The sequence below is a fragment of the Scleropages formosus genome, chromosome 15 (genome assembly GCF_900964775.1).
Source record: "Scleropages formosus chromosome 15, fSclFor1.1, whole genome shotgun sequence".
NCBI lineage: Eukaryota > Metazoa > Chordata > Actinopteri > Osteoglossiformes > Osteoglossidae > Scleropages > Scleropages formosus.
The window spans coordinates 631,487-647,634 of NC_041820.1; the positions used below are offsets into that span (position 1 = coordinate 631,487).

Genomic DNA, 16,148 nt, shown 5'->3' on the forward strand with positions numbered 1-16,148 from the left:
CGGTGACATTGACACCGCTGAGGGAGAAAACGTTTTGGGTTCGAGACACAGTATGTCCTTGTCCCTGTCCCTGTCCCTGTCCCTGCTCCAGAAAGTGCGACTCGAGTATATAAAGCACTCGTGGCGGAAGAGGAAGGACCGCGTCCTGTAAATGTTGTCCTCGGCTGCTGTGCTGGTTCCTGCTCTACGGGACCCGGTTAGATAAGGGATGAGTGTAACGCGCGGCCCGGTTCACCGCGTCACCGGCACTCTCCTGTTGGACAGAAGCGGGAGGCGCTCGCCCTCCCTCGCTGGCGGCTAACGGGGTGAGCGCGGGGTTCGGCGCACGGCGCCCTGCAGCCAGAGGGCGGGTGACCCCGTGGGGACGATGGCCGGAGCACCTGTTACACGGCCGGTGGACCGGCACATGAGCCCAGCTGGCGGTTTTTACAAGGTTATTTTAAAAGGTGACATGCGCTGGAATTGTAACAGTTATTGCCACTGCGTTCCTTCTACTTCCTCCTACGGCTTTCGAAAGAAAAGACGAAAGGAGGGCAGAAAAACTGAATTTCCGAAGCCGTCTTGCGGCAGGGAGACGGTTACGCTCGTATTCCACGTGAGAAGAAAAAGGCAAACGATCGTCTTTGCCCCAGAAAAGCTGGACGCGTCACCTCGGTCGCAGAGGACGCCTTTCCCGGGTGCACCGTGGGCCCGCCGGGCTCCGCTCCGGTGCGATGAGGAGCCCTTCGTTACGAAAGCGCCCTCAAGTCCCACGCTACATTCCATGTTTATGGGGAACATGTGGAGAGGCCTGCAATTTTTAAACCACAAAATAAGACCCTTTGCAGCTGAACTCACGACCGCACTATATGCTTTTAGCCCTGTGGACACACCCAAAGGCGGGGGACCACTGTCACACATTAAGCCGCCAGGGATTTTCTCAGCAAAACACAAGTTATATTAAGCTTAAATACAGGGGCTTGATAAACAAGTGGTTCTCAAAAAAGAAAATGCCGCAACGATCTTCCGATCATCGACTTGGTCGTCCTGCGCCCGGCGACGGAGACCGAGACGGAGACGGAGACGCGACCCTAACGTGAAACAGATGGTGTTTACCTACAGGGTGCCGATGTGCCGGTCGACGTCGGGGAATCAGCCCCTGGCGCTGCCTTCTGCCTCTGCGTGGTGCGGCGGTGCGTCAGGCCGCGTGGCGGCCGCCATGTGGGACAGTCCATGTGGGGCAGGCTATGTGGGACAGTCCATGTTGGACAGGCTGGGACAGTTCATGTGGGGCAGGCCATGTGGGACAGTCCATGTTGGACAGTCCATGTAGGGCAGGCCATGTGGGACAGTCCATGTTGGACAGGCCTTCACTTCCACAGCCTCACACGCACGGGCCGAGTGGCCGTCCCAAGCAGAGCACCTCAGTCCCGCAGAGGCCCTGGAGGACTCCCTGTTGAAGTCTTCGTCCTCCTCGAGGGCGACTCCCATCCTGCCCGAAACGGCTCTCACTGAACTAATGAGCGGCTGCACCTGCGCGTTCGAAAGAAATTCTCTAGAAACGAATTTCCCTCATTAGGCCTTCAGAACACACACATTTGCGGTGCACTTGTGGTTCGGCTTAAGAGCGCAGCGAAATTATTGATCGATACGAGTGAGACGTTCCCAGTCTGTCAGATGCTCTTCTGAGCGGGAACTGCAAGGCCCTGGTAGCACCCTGTTCAGGTGGAGTCTCACACACACACACACACACGGAGCGACAGGGACATTCAACACGTGTCCTAAGAATGAAAGGCACGAGGAAGCGGTGAAAGACGGAGCACCCCGAGGCACACGCACGTCAACGGGTGAGCGTGACTCGTCCGGTCAAGATGGATTAAAAGCTTCAGCAAAGAATCGGAAGATTATTACATTCCACAATTGATAACGATAAAGTTCCCCTTTTCCTGCCGCCTCGTTTCCGAGTCGACGCTTTTCTCCAGAGCGAAAGGTACCGGCCGAGCCTCTCGGAGGGCGCGGTAACTCGACCGCCTCGGCTCGGAGCCGGGGCCTCGCTCGAGGGCGGCGGAGCAGGACGGGGATTCGAACCCACGTCCACGGAGTCCCGGCACGGCCGCGCTAACGTGGCACCGCCTCCGGAGCGCGCGTTTGCGCGAGACGTGGCTCGAACCCGAGTTTCGCACGCTGCGGACACGGGGGGCCTCGAACGAGAGGCGCGCCACGGACGTTGACGCCTCTCCGCGAAGGAACGCGCCGCTGAGAGCCGCACGCTTTCCTCCTCGCGCTCTTCCACAGATACCGCGGTACTCTCGGGGTTTGCGTCACCTTACATCAGCGGGGCCCCTTTGCGGCCTTCCGCCGGGGACGAGGTGGCGGCGCCCGCCGCACCGGCCTGGACGCGCATGGCGAGGACGAGCCGGCAGCGGCGCCTCCGGCGGGGCCGCGACTGCGATACTATCAAGTGGTAAGTGAGGGTGGAGAGTTGGTTTCGGAGGCCCGAAACCACCGGGGCTCGGTGAGTCACACAGAGCTCTGCCATGCGGCTCTCGAGACCAACGCACTCCTCTCGGCGCTCATTCGCCTGCAACGGTCCAAACGTCGTTCCCGCCTCTCTGTGATCTGCCGCTCGCTCTCCCTCTCCCTCTCCCTCGCTCTCTCTCTCTCTCTCTCTCTCTCTCCCTCAAAGCACATTAAAGTATCTGCTTCTTCAAATTTGTTGGGTCGCCACTTGAAAGCTCGCCTGTGTGACAGGAGAGTTCGCCACAGGCCTGAGGAGGGAAAGAAGAAAGAGAAGAAACTCGGTGAGCCAATCAAAGGAGGCCTTGCGGTGAAGAACAAGAAGAGAAAGGGAAAAACAGCAAACGTTGACTGAGCGAGAGGAGCGGGCGAGCGAGTGAGCGAGCGAGCGAGAGAGCCAGGGAGGGAGGGAGGCCCCTGTGACCTCACGTGACATGTGACGGCAGAGAGACCCGACCCGACGGCGAGGACCGGGGAGTCGACTCGTCGATGCTCCAGCCAGGCCGCACGCTCGCCCCCCGAGAGCCACCTGAAGCCCGGGCCAGCAGCGCGGTGAGAGCCGTCGCCGCCGCCCCCTCCGCCCCCTCCGCCGCGCCCCCGAGCACCCCGAGAGGACACGTCCACCCCGTCTCAGTAAGTACGGCGGCTACCAGCCTCGAGGGCGTCTCCCCCGTGAATCGCACCACGAGACCCCCCTTGCCGCACACTTCTCCGCATCGGTGACACGCGCTCTACGGCGAGAAGCCTTGCGGCGAGCGATCGCTGCTCTACTTGAGAACCCAAAGTCTTGCTCGCGCACGAGCCCTGAGCTCAGCCGTCTCACGTCTCCGTCTCCCGTTCGTTCTCTCTCGCTCTCTTCCTCCCGCTCGCCCCACCGCAAGGCGAACGCTGCCAGCCAAAGGAGGTGCGCACTCCTCACACCCGCCATGGCCTCCAACAGCATCTTCGACTCCTTCTCCAGCTACTCGAGCAGCTTCCTCCGAGGTGAGTCTTTCCCGCCGTCCTTCTCGCTCGCCGCGCGGACGTGGATGTGGAGACCCCCCCCCCCCCCCCCGCCGTCCTCCCCTCCCACTTGTGTCCCACGTGTCCCGCACACACATAGCGTCCGTTTGGCACCTCGCAGGCAGTGGCGGAAGGCCTTCCGACAGCCTTCCTCTGAGCGGGGGTGGCTGCTGGTCCAGCGTTCTGACCGGTGCCTACTGACCGTGGGGTGGTGCCAGAGGGTGATTCAGAGGGAGCTGTGGTTCAGGCACCGAGCCTGTGACACGGCTGTCCAGCAGCAGACCTCACGAGTGCGCTGTGTCAGTTGTTGAAGACATCCTGTCAATTGTTGGACGCGCCATGTCAGTTGTTGGACATGTCCTGTTAGTTGTTATGCACCCTGTCAGTTGTTGGACGCGTCCTGTCAGTTGTTGGACGCACCCTGTCAGTTGTTGGACATGTCCTGTTATTTGTTGGACACACCCTGTCAGTTGTTGGACGCGCCCTGTCAGTTGTTGGACGCGCCCTGTCAGTTTTTGGACGCACCCTGTCAGTTTGTTGGACATGTCCTGTTAGTTGTTGGACGCACCCTGTCAGTTTGTTGGCCGCACCCTGTCAGTTGTGGTCTGTGTTCGGCGCCCTCACGGCAGCCTCTGCTCCTCTAATGACCTCCCAGGCTTTTGCCGACTGCCCTCCGCACGCCGCAGGACGGTTGGTTTTCTTCTCACCCTGAAACACGCGTGTCGTCAAATAACTTCATTACGGTCAGTGGTCAAAGCAGAAGTTTGTCCAAAGGCTCACTGACGATTCATTATGTATCTTGAAATGTAATCAGAAAAATGGAGCTGAGACTCACTCTGTGTATCATTCAGTGTAGCAGAGGAAAGAAAGAAAGAAAGAAAGAAAGAAAGAAAGAAAGAAAGAAAAGAAAAGGAGCCCTGAGAACCTCGTTTCTTCGCCTTTTTCTGCTCCCCTCAAGCCAGCCGTCCGGTGCCACAAGCGTAACGCAGTTTCACGCCCGAACAAGGAGGCCGTTTATGGAGAACGAGTCCACTTGAAATCTTTGTGTCTCGTTGGGTTTGAGAGCAGCAGCCACACACACACACACAGGTAGAGCAAGTCCAGGGAAGGCAGGGTTCTTTGCTGGGGGGGGGTTGCAGAAAGGCTATGCTGATGGGACCAGGGGTGGGGGGGGCAAGGGGCCGAGACGCATAGGGACAACATGTACAGTTGAAGCACTGCATGTGAAAGAGTTCAGCGACGAGTGTGTGTGTGTGTGTGTGTGGGTGGGGGGGCGGGGGTCTTTCCAAGCTTGTCGGAGAGCATCACATGCTGAGAACAGAACCCACCGCGGCCTTTGCGCCGCTGTGGTCTCGGCACGGTGTTAATTAGAGACGGCTAAAGATGCACCAGTGCGAGAGCCTAATTGTTTGCAGAGTGTTTCTCAGACGCAGCGAGCGGACGGAGACCCCCCCCCCCGACCGTGTTCACATGGGGTTCGGAGCCCCACGGACGTCGCGCTGCGCTGCCGCAGTAGGCCGCGTTCTAGGAGCCATAGGTTGCTCGCTCGCCACTTGCTCGCCCGCTCCAGGAGACGCCTCTCGGTAACCTCCGTTCACTCCGCCGTTCGCCTCATCGCGGCGTCCGGACGGTGTCGAGTGTCAGTAGCCGGAGAAAGACGCGGCGAGGCTGAATGTAAACACAGCCTGCTGTCATTACCGCGGGAAATAGGCCTTTATGCGACGTTTAGCGCCGAGGACAAAATCAAGGAAATCAAGCGGATCGAAAACGCGGCGCGCCGGAGTGTCGGGCATTTGGTCAAGCGGCACGGCTGTTTGCGAACTTTGGGCCGGGCCGACAGCTCTCGCTCAAGGGGCCCAGGTCCGAATCCCACCTCCCGCCGCAGCACCTTGGTCAAGGGACTTACCTGGAACTGACAGAGTATCAACAGGTAAATCAGTGTAAAAGGCTCAAGGCCGTGAGTCGCTTGGGAGAAAAGTCTCAGTGGAACTGATTACAGTTTGCCCACAGAGCTCACGGTGCGTTACTGTCGGTGTCCTCTCTCGGTGCCGCGACAGGCACCGGCACGCCGCTCGACGGCAGAACGCGAGACCGAGGCGCAGGGTCTGACGAGGCGACGAGGCGAAGAGCTCTAATCTGATACAGACGCGGTATCGCTACTCGCATTCGCCACAATTAGGCCACGTGTCTCCGTTTCCTCAGGCGAGCGGCTGCATCGCTCGCACTGTTCACGAAGAGCGCCAAACGGCATCTGCCGGCGCAAGTTCCCCGCGTTCTCGTTGTGAGAGCGCTCCCACGAGGGCACGAGGGCCTTGACCCCACACCCTGCCGAGACACGCGCCGCTCAGGGGCCAGTTTTGACTTGAGTAATGGTGCCTCTTGTGGGGGCTCATCAGGTGGGGAAGTTTTGGGCCCTGCGGGGGTTCGCGTTCGCGGCCGCGCCAGCGGGGGGGCCGCTCGGTACGGGCTGCTTGGGCTCGCCGGGCTCTGGCCCTGGAGGAAGGTGCTCCAGAAGAGGGAACTGAGAGGCACAACGTGTACTAGGTGTCCGGTGGCGGCGTCCACACTGTCCTCGGTCGGCGTGCCCTTTGAGGAGAGCGCGGTCCGGCGCGATCCGGCACCACACGCCGTCACACGGCTCCTTCTCGCTTTGTCTCGTCCGGCAAAAGCCGCAGACGCTGAAAATCCTCATTATTGGAGCATTATTGCCGTTTCACTTCCATCGAGGAGTGTGGGAACCGCCGCTCTCGTTTTGTGTCACTCGCTGCGTTTGTGTGGCGCCGGCCCATGTGAGCACCCCCCCCCATGTCCCAGAGCTCCATCATGTCTCTCTGTCTCCCATGTGGTCAACAAGTACCCACAGCGGTGTCCTCTACCGCAGCAGACAAACGCAAGGTCCGCGAGGTGTGTGTGTGTGTGTGTGTGTGTGTGTGTGTGTGTGTCAAATGCAACACTGTCCTCTGTTTAGATGTTCTGATGACGATCTGCAGGCACATTGGAGGCCCTTGAAGGTTTCGGGGGATGTGTTTGGTTGCGGGGATCCGGTGCCGCGCTCTCGTCGCCGCACGCCGTCGGAAGGCCGTCCCGCAGCGCTCTGCTCTGCTGCCGTTTCTACGTGTTTTTGAGGGCGTTTCTCCGGACCGTGCAGAAGAGCGAACCGTGCGCCTGCTGCACCAACATGCCAAAGAGCAGAGGGCGAAGCTGCCGGCGCCGCCGTGCCCAAGTGGCCCGGCGAACGCTGGCGCCTTCAGTTGCTCCTCGGGGCAAAAATCGGAATCGCCCGTCAATTCACTAGCAGCTCGCACATCGATGAGCGTTCCGTGAAAAGTGTCACGATCGGCGCTCCTTCTCTCTCGAAACGTCCCGCCGCAGAAGGAGGCCGCCGTGACGCCTTTGTGGGTGAGCAGAGGAGCGTAAGAGCAGGATGGCGAGCGAGTGTGTTGACGGTCGCCGGAACGCTCGTGACGAAAAGGCCACGTAGGTGTAATCGCGACGTTCTGGTGCCTCCTTTCATTTCTCTCTCGACACGGGGAAGGCTCCCGCCGCGTGCGTCAACGTGCCCACACGCACTCGCTTCGGACCCGTCTCCTTCGCGCTTTCGTCTATCCTCGCGCCTGCCGCTGCCACCGATCCCTGCGTGCAGTGGCGCCGCACGAGGCTTTTCCACGTTCGCTTTCGGTCCCGCGGCCTCCTGCGCTCCCGCAGCCGTCGCGCGTTTGCGCCCCGCTCCATCACAGCTCACGTTCGCTTCTGTTTCAACCGACACGCTCGCAGCTGTGCAAGTGTCGCTTTGGAAAAAGAGCATGATGGGAAATGGCGGAGTGAGGCCGCGAGAGCGAGCGAGAGCGACATCCCTCGCGAGACGTTCGTCGTTACCTGGCAAAGCAGTCGCCGCAAAGGCGCCGCAGCAGAGCACCGCTCCGCACACCACCTCCGCCGGCCTCTCACCGCGTTCTCTCGGCCCTCGGAGACACGTTTCCAACGAGCGCTCAAGACACGCGGCGCACCGGAGGGTGCAGGATAACAGCGCGTAAAAGCGGTAAACCACGGGTTGCTTCCTGAGCGCGACGGAACCGACGTGGATGTTCACCTCCCGACGACACTGGGGTTCCCGCTAAACGGAGAAGGTGCTCTGAGGTCCTCCGGGCTCCGCTCGCACGTGGCGCGTGTCGGTGCCGCGCGGCCACCTCTTCCCCTTCCCCCAGCTTCCCGGTGCCCGCGCTGTCCCCCTCCTCTTGCGCGTCCACCTTAGGGAGGGCGGGCATGTTTAGTGTTTCGTATCCCTGCGCCGATGCAGCCCGTCCGTCCGTCCGTCCGTCCGTCCGTTCGTCCGTCACACCGCTTAACGCTTCTCCCTCGGACAGACACCTGGCAGCCTGGATGCTTTAATCGAGAGAACATCAATTTGTTACTTTTCCCTGTGACAAGTGGGTAAAATATGTGTTTGGTTCAGGCCGAAATCCACATCAGAGACACACACACACACACACACACTATGTGAAAAAAATGAAACACCAAGAGACATAAAGACAGGAACCTGTGCGGACTGTGTGTTACTCTTTGGTTGAAGGTTCCGCACCTCCCGGATTTCGGCGGTTGCATGGACACCTTGCCGTTTCCCGCCGCTCTCTCCCGGCGCACAGGGGTTACGACCCTATGGTCACGGTCGGGGAGAAAGCAGGGCGCAATCGTAGTTTTCCCTCGCTGCGTTTCGCCGGTTATGTTTGGGAATTCACAGCCCACCATCCGTAGACACGCACACGCACGCAGACACAGACGCTCGCCCACCCGCTCCTGCCGTGTCACACCGAGATACGCGGGGAAGCGAGCGACTGAAACCAGAGCCGCGTCCCCCAGGGCAGGAAGGGGAAGCGAGAGCCCCGGCGGTGGCCCCGATGGCGTTCCCAGAGGCCCGTTCCGCTCGTGCGGCACGTGCTCCAGCTGCGAGCGGGAAAAATCCAGAGGAAGTGTTACTGGGGAACCGGCCGAGGCCCCGGGGACCAAATGTCACGTAAGCGACAAACAAGGGTGGAGCTGTGCAGCACCGGGGGGACCTGCGGACGGAGACGTCTCGGTCGGTGTCTGTAACTAATGTGGCATGCGGTCCTTTCCAAAGGCAATGAAAAAGGCCAAGAGCGTCAAGAATGCAGCGTGCGTTTCCCCAGCCACGATGCGTTCCTCTCGTTCCCATCGCCGTATTGCGTGTCGTAAAATTCAGCCTTTCGTCGTACAGCTGTGAAACTGCGCTTCACTCGAACACACACACACACACACACAGCAGACCTTCTTCGTCATCAACACAGCAGCTGCCGGGCATCGCGCCGCTCCTCGATCCGGCCGCCCAACCGTACCTCGCCTCGCCTAAATGGGGGCCGAAGTGAACAACTTTGCTGCACTTTGCCGTCCTCGCCAGCCGCGCGGACGCCCACCCCCCAGTTCCACACCGTGGTGTGTATAGGAGGCGTGTCGTAAAACGTCGAGAGAGACAAACACGAGATCCAACTCGTTACGGACAGCACGCGTTTATCCGTACGTGCGCGCGTGTGTGTGTGTGTGCGCGTGTGCGTGAGCCGTGCGGCTACGGCGGCCCGGGGAAGGAGGCTTTGATGCGTGTATCCGCTCGGGTTCAGGACGCCACGTTATAAAGGAGTCGCAAACACACACGAGATGGAGCGGTGCCGTCACGTCCGGTACTGACACAGGTACGGCGTGAGCGCTGACCCCAAGTGACCCCGAGCGAGTCGCTCGCTCTGCAGCTGCAGGCAACCGTAGCTCCTCAGTTCTCCAATTTCTGAGCACGAAAAAGGGCACGAATGCGGATTTCCCCAGCTAGAGAAGTAGCGGGCAGTTTCTCTTTTTCACGCTTTCCTCTTGTCACTGTCTAGTCTGAGGTCGATCCGTCTGGCCCAGGAGAGCTCTTCTCACGGCTGGACAGACAGAGCGGCGGCGCTCGGGACGTGTGCAGAGGAAACGGCAGCTCCGGCACCGGATCCCGCTTGCCGCACGCCCCGCCCCGCCCCGCCGCGCGTCGTCGCAAATAACGGCGAAACGGCGTCCGAGCGAGCGACCGGCTTCGAGCGCAGGGCAGCGGCCTGACGGCCCGTGCCGAAAGCTTCTCCTTCTGTAAAACACGCAGGCGCGGTAAAAGTCTCGACGTGACCGGAGTGCGGGGAGCGCATCTCTTATCCTCGAAATCTCGCTAATAAAGAGACGACGAGAGAGCGGCGCATTCGCGCCCCAGCCAACGACTTCCTTCCGATATTCAAGTGCCGCACGTGGTGGGGGAAGGAGAGAGACCCGGTCCCCCGTGGCTCACATCCGAAACCGTGAACACGGCTTCCTTTCTGGGTGCCGCTGCCGAACGCCCCGGGGCCCCTCGTCGCCGCAGCGCTCGCGCCCGGGCCTCGGGCACACAGGAAGAGCAGAGTGCCTGGGAACTGGGGCCACGGTGAACGAGCAGGAAAAGAAACTTCATTTCAGAAGCAGCGTAAGGCGTCACACCTCTAATCAGCGTGGCGTGGGCGCCGTGCCGAGACGTTCATCGATCAGCTTATCGCCTCCGCAGCGTCACTCGCTCGATCTCATTTACATTTCTCCGTTATCCCTTCGTTCATCGCACGCTTTCCACTGTAGGGCCCTGCAGCCGAGAAACAACACGGCGCATCATCAGCAGACAAAGAGCTGTATACACACACACACACACACACACACACACACGCAGGACTGCAGATACCCAGCTTGTGTGCGTCTCACGCCACCGTCTTGCTGGTTCACATCCCTCCAGTAGCTCCTCTAGAAGTGACATTCAAAGGGCAAAAACACACGTAGTCATAGCAGATGGTGCTGGACTCGTTGACTGAGCTCTCCGGAGATCAGGAGCGAAATGAATGTGAACAAGACTGGTTTTGAAGCCTTTCTTGGATGCAAGATGGGATTCAGCAGCTCTGAGGGACACAGGGAGCTCATTGCACTTCACCGAAGCCACTTCAGCCGGAGGCCCCCGCTCACTCCCAACATGCACTTAGGGCCCATTTGTGCTGCGTTTCCCTTTTGGGTGCGCAGAATAATACGTGCTGAGTGTTTGTCACTGGCTGACTTTGCGAAGTGTGAGAAGCAGCGTTCGACTCGCTGGGCCCAGCAGAACAGGGCATCAAAGTGCTGACACTCATCTCTGGGCGTCGTTGTGAATCAGACCTCCAACTGAAACAATCTCAGCAGGTTTCTCTCTCTGAAAACACAACCGCCTCCTCACTTTCCCAGCACGGTGTGCCGAGAGACATGAGAAGCGACACGAACGCAGTGAGGGAACAACGATGATCATAGAGCGTTCCACCTTTTCCTTTAGCGGATGCTTTTCTCCTAAGTGACGTGCAGTTCTTATCCCTTTATTCAGCTTGGTAGTTTTATTGTAGTAAATTCGAGCAAGTACCTGGCTCTGCGGTGCCGCAGCTTGTTAGAGTGGGATTCAAACCTGTGACCTTCAGGTCCACAGGCAGCAGCTCCAATCGCTACGCTACCAGCTGCCCCCCATTACGTCTCTTGACGTGTAGGTGGCGGCACACCGGAGCAGCAGGCCTGCGAAAACTCTTGACTGCTCGACTCCTGACCCTCTCTCCTCCCACAATAAGAAAGGTCACGTTTCTCACAGCTGTGTGGAAACTCTCACGTGAGGCTGTTGATGAAAAGAAGAAGAAGATGATGATGATGATGATGATGCTCTCGTGCGTCTGTGCTTGTACGCGTGTGTCCACCCCCACCTCACTTCCTGACACCTGGCTTGTTAATGCTTCCTCTTCTGCTGGCTTCAGAAACACTCCGGTCCGGTGTGTCACAGTGCCGTGGTGTAACTGACACACGGGGGGCCACAGATCTCGCACACACGCACACACGGACGCAATGCAGGAGCTGCTTCGAGTCGTCCAATATGACGCTCGAGCTGACACGCCCACAGACAGACCACATGCGTGAGACGCTGAGGTTCGAAGCACACGCTTGCGTCTGAGCGACTGTGTCGTGCAACGCGGAATCGTGTCACCGGAGATGAGCATCTGCGTCGCCTTAGCTGGAGAGGTTCGGGTGCCCTGCCGGTCAATCGGTCGCCACGTGTCCCTCAAACGCAGCGTGAAGCGTCGAGGCGCCCGGCTTCAGCGGAGCCGTTGATCCCCGGAGCGCCGTCAGGAAAGCGGCGCCGCTTCTGCGCTTCCCCTCGGCGCTGACCCAACGGGCTCCTCCGAAGAGACCGGAAACGCAGCAGGCAAACCCACGTTCGAGTTGTGGAACCGCCTTGACCGCGTTCCCCTTGAGTGAGATTGAGCGCGGCTCCAGCATAGGCACGTACTTTTACTCACTCAGCAAAGAGTGTGCTTCTCCAAATCCGCATACAGCCGAGGGTAAACAAAAGCACATGACGCCAATAGATGGAGGGACACGATTCTCCAAGTGCAGTCACTTTGTCCAAAACCACCGATCTCGCCAGGAGTAGCTGCATATCGAATTGCCAGGGAGAAAACATCTTTAAACAGATAATCCGGCGAACGTTCACGGAGCACATGAAGGAGATGTGCTTCGGGGAGCTTCTTGAGTCTTGAGAGGGATTCAGCCGCTCCGAGTGGCAGAGGGAGTTCATCCCACTACAGCGGTGCCAGAAGCGAGAAGCTTTGCGGTGCAGCGTAGCAGCCTGACTGGGCCAGGAAGGAGGCGATCGTGACCCTCAGGTGTCAGGAGCAGGACCTTTGACCGCCTTGTAGGTCGTGACCAGAGTGTCCAACTGAAACAACTACGGGAAGGGAGAGCGGAGGGAGATGCGGAGGGAGACGCGGGAGGGACACACGGGACGCTTCAGCGCGGCAAACAGACACTCACAAGCGCGTCTGCGGTCAGTCTGAAAGGTGTGAAGGAGGACAGTTTTCCGCATAATCAGCAGCGGGGCCGGAAGGCAGGTAGAGGAGAGGCTGGGCGGACTGCGATGGGAGGAGTGTTATGATGGAATGGCAGTTAGCAAAATGGTTTCATGGACTTTTGTTGCGTGAGCGTGTGTGTGTGTGTGTGTGTGTGTGTGTGTGTGTGTGCGTTTAAAAATCGAGCCACTCGTACGCTCTACACGTCAACGTGTTCCTACAAATTTCCCCAAGACGGAGCACAATGTTTAGAAAAAAGACACACACACACACACACACACACAAAAACAACAACAAAAAAACATGTGGCTTTTGTTGCAGGAACGAGGGAACAACAGAATTCCATGGGCGACCACATGAAAGGTGGGGCCGCAGCGACCGCGGTCCGGGGCCGTCCGTCCCGCTCGCCCATCCTCACGGGGCTGCGACTCATTAAGCGACACTGGGCCGCGCTCATTACGAGCTGCGCTCCTCCATGCCGTCGCACCGTACAAAGGCTCTTTGAGGCGCGCGCGCACACACACACGCACACACACACACACACACACGCATCCGCACAATGAGGCATTGTCCCGAAACGCGCTCAAACGTGGTCCACAGACACAGCGTAACGGGCCGCGGTCGCTGGCAGCCGCTGCCCATGGCTTCCTAATACTCGGTTCACATGCAATTTCATTTTGGGAAAACGCGGAATTACGGGTTGCCTTTACAAGTGGGCACGTCTTTCTCGCGACTTCGTTCCAGAGGCGCCCGGGAAGCTCTTCGGTGTTTTTACAAAGTTTCTATATTCGTTTTATTAGCGCGCCCGGCGCAGTTCTGGCAGGGACGTCACGCTTCGCTTTTCACAGCCGACCGAGTCCTTCTAAAGTCTGAACGGGGTCCAGAGCTGAAATCGATATTCTCTCTCCGCGAGGACGGCGTTTGATCTCGGAAGACACTTAGCGCTGATGGGAGCTGGATGGATGGATGAACTCCACGGAGGGGATGAAAGTTCCTTTGTAAAGCGGAGGTCAAGGACGGGGAAAACATCCACCGCCACTCGGTGGAGTGTGCGGGGGGGAGGAGATGGTCTGGGTGCAATTTGTCATGTGACACATGTCTCGTGGTGGCCGATCGGTACAACTTTCGTCTTCCTGCAGCGTTCATGTAAACAGGCGAGCGAAGCTCCGAAGTCGCCCGGGGCGTCTTTTCGCACCCGGAGCCGGTGCCAGGCTCCCGCCCATGCTGTTCTCCTTCAGGCGAAAGGTCCTGCGTCTTGGAATCGCAGAGATGAGCCACAGAAAGACCGCAGAATCTCGAGCGCAGAGCGGCGGAACCAGCCGTTCCTGTGGGGCCGTGTGGGGCGGCGTGGGGCAGCGCGGTGAGCGGCGGCTCATGACATCACAGAGATGCGCCGCAGCCGCAGGCTCGCAGGCTCGCAGGCTCGCAGCCGTAGTGAATGGCGGGCCCAGCCTTGTCTGCGGCGCTCATGTGGGGCAGCGCGGTGAGCGGCGGCTCATGACATCACAGAGATGCGCCGCAGCGCAGCCGCAGGGTCACAAGTGCAGAGCAGGAGAAGAGAACCGTTCCTCTGGGGCTCTGTGGGACGGAGCGGCGAGCGGCGGCTCGTGACATCACAGAGACGCGCCGCAGCGCGGCCGCAGGGTCACATGCGTAGCGTATGGCAGGCCAAGCCTTGTCTCTGGGGCCAGCGTGGGCTGGCACGGAGCCCAGCGCTCCCATCTCCATCTCGACCAGATGCCATCCGAGACCGAGTTTCCCCGTGACCGTGGGCCGACCGGGCGGGGCGCCGTCCGGTGACCGGCGGACCGGCGGACTGGCAGCAGAGCAAGTGCCGGCTGCACGGGGGGCCTTGTATGGACCGCTTGCGGGGGGAGAGGGACGTTCCTACGGCTCGTAAATCTGGGGAACGTCAGGCTACCCGAGTGGGCGGGCGGGGACTGTGAGAAAGTGCGCAGCGCGAATCGGGCCTCGTCTTCTAGCCTTACGGTGCGGAATATGAATTGCGAGCGCTGCTCCTACAGTCGGTGGTTTACAAATCAGCACGTTATTTATTCTCGATGGCAAAATGAAGACAACGCAGTGCTGCACTTCAAAGTGCCGACGTCCCTCAACGTGTGTTTCCGCGTAGCGCAAAAGGCAGCTAAAATATGTCGAGAAAGTGTGTGACCTCAATGTACCGCTTCACCGGCGCATAGGTGGCGCGTGCCATTTTTCATCAAATTCAAGGAATCCAAATTCTGTAATGATTAGGCCTTTATTTCTTTGTTTATTTATTTGTCTTACAAAGAAGGGATCTGAACTTTCGAAGAGGGACGTTTCAAGCTCTATATACTTGTCCAAGCGTAACGTGTCACAGCTCCCACGGAGCGTAAACCCAACGCAAAGTTATTCCGGCAGCTTCCGTGATGCGATGTGCTGCTCAGTTTCAGATTTGGAAGTAAACAAGCGAGTGGCTGCTATCGGGACAGAGAACCGCACGGCTCTGTCCAAGCCCAAGCGGGACTCCGCGGCCCGTCCTCGAGCCATTGTCGCCAAGAGCGATAACCGACCCACTGTATTGAGCCCAAGAGAGTGAGTCAGTACGTTCGGGGGGTAACTGTCATTGGCGATGCTGAGGAACATCTTGTAGCGATTACCACAGCGGAAAAATGTTTTTCTGCAACATGCAATTACTATAGATTACAGATTGCGCTCATGGCATCAAAATCCCTGGCGAGAGACACAGACAGTGAGAGACAGAGAGAACGAGAGAGAGACAGACGGAGGAGAAGGGAGGTAGAGAGGGAGAGAGTGAGGGAGCAGGAGGAGGAGGAGGAGTTCACCACGATGCCGACCAGCCCCAGCTTGATTGGATCCAGAACCCAAATCCAGCGGTGACAAATCGCCCAGGGATAAAGGGAATGGCCGGATAGTCCAAAGGCTCAGCCCAGCAGAGGCCAAAGGTGAAATGTGCAGAAGCAGTCGGTCGAGTCATCACTTGTCGCTGACTTGGGGCAAACTTGGAGGAAATGGGCCTGCCAGACGCTCGGGGTCCTCAAAGTCCCATAGTGCCTTTCTTCTTGGCTTTTGTGGGGGGGGGTGAGCTGCCACCAGCGTGCCGGCGCTCATGATGTATGATGTGCGGATGAGCAAAGTGTAACACAATGAAGGCAGACTCCAGAGAGTGGCCCCCGCCCCCAAGGCGAGCGTCAGGCACGGGTTAAACGCCGGGGAGCAGAAATGCGATCGGGTTCAAGGAGAATAATGGGGGAAAGAGAAAGCGAGAAATACCCTGAAAGTCGATCGTTGCTCACGTCTCAGTCTTTACCCGTGAAACCGAGTGAAACGGTTGCCGCTGGGTGGGCCGGGCGACCTGTCCGCGGGGCCCGTGGACGTCCAGGCCCAGGACACCAACCGACAGCTGACTTCCCCGCGTCTGTTCTGCTCCAGCCAGACAACGTGAACTTGACTCTAGTGCGCGGCACGCAGAAGAGCAGAAGTGCTCGGCGCGTTTACCGGCGTCACTCACTATTCCGATGACGCGGACCCCTCGGTGGGTGACCGTCTACCCGAGTGATGCTTAGTAACCTTGGCAACTGTCCTCAGCACAAGGTCAGCTTGTACAGGCTTAGCAGCCCCCTCTAGAGACTATGGACAGGAAGAGCATGCTGACACCTGGAGGCTGCCAGAGGTGTCCTGCACAGTGACACACACACACACACACACACACACACCGTGCTGAGGGACCACGTGATTTGTCAGGAGGCCTCT

General features: G+C 59.0%; 1 protein-coding gene across 1 annotated transcript in view; it reads left to right on the top strand.

Annotated features, from left to right (window-relative positions):
• Positions 1-2,792: 2,792 nt before the first annotated feature.
• Positions 2,793-16,148, top strand: part of runx3 (RUNX family transcription factor 3) — a 41,150-nt gene continuing 27,794 nt past the window's right edge. Inside the window, exons 1-2 of the mRNA XM_029258375.1 lie at positions 2,793-3,129; positions 3,378-3,480. Coding sequence (XP_029114208.1) covers positions 2,986-3,129; positions 3,378-3,480 — 247 coding nt within the window. The 5' untranslated portion in view covers positions 2,793-2,985. The remainder of the gene's footprint in view (positions 3,130-3,377; positions 3,481-16,148) is intronic.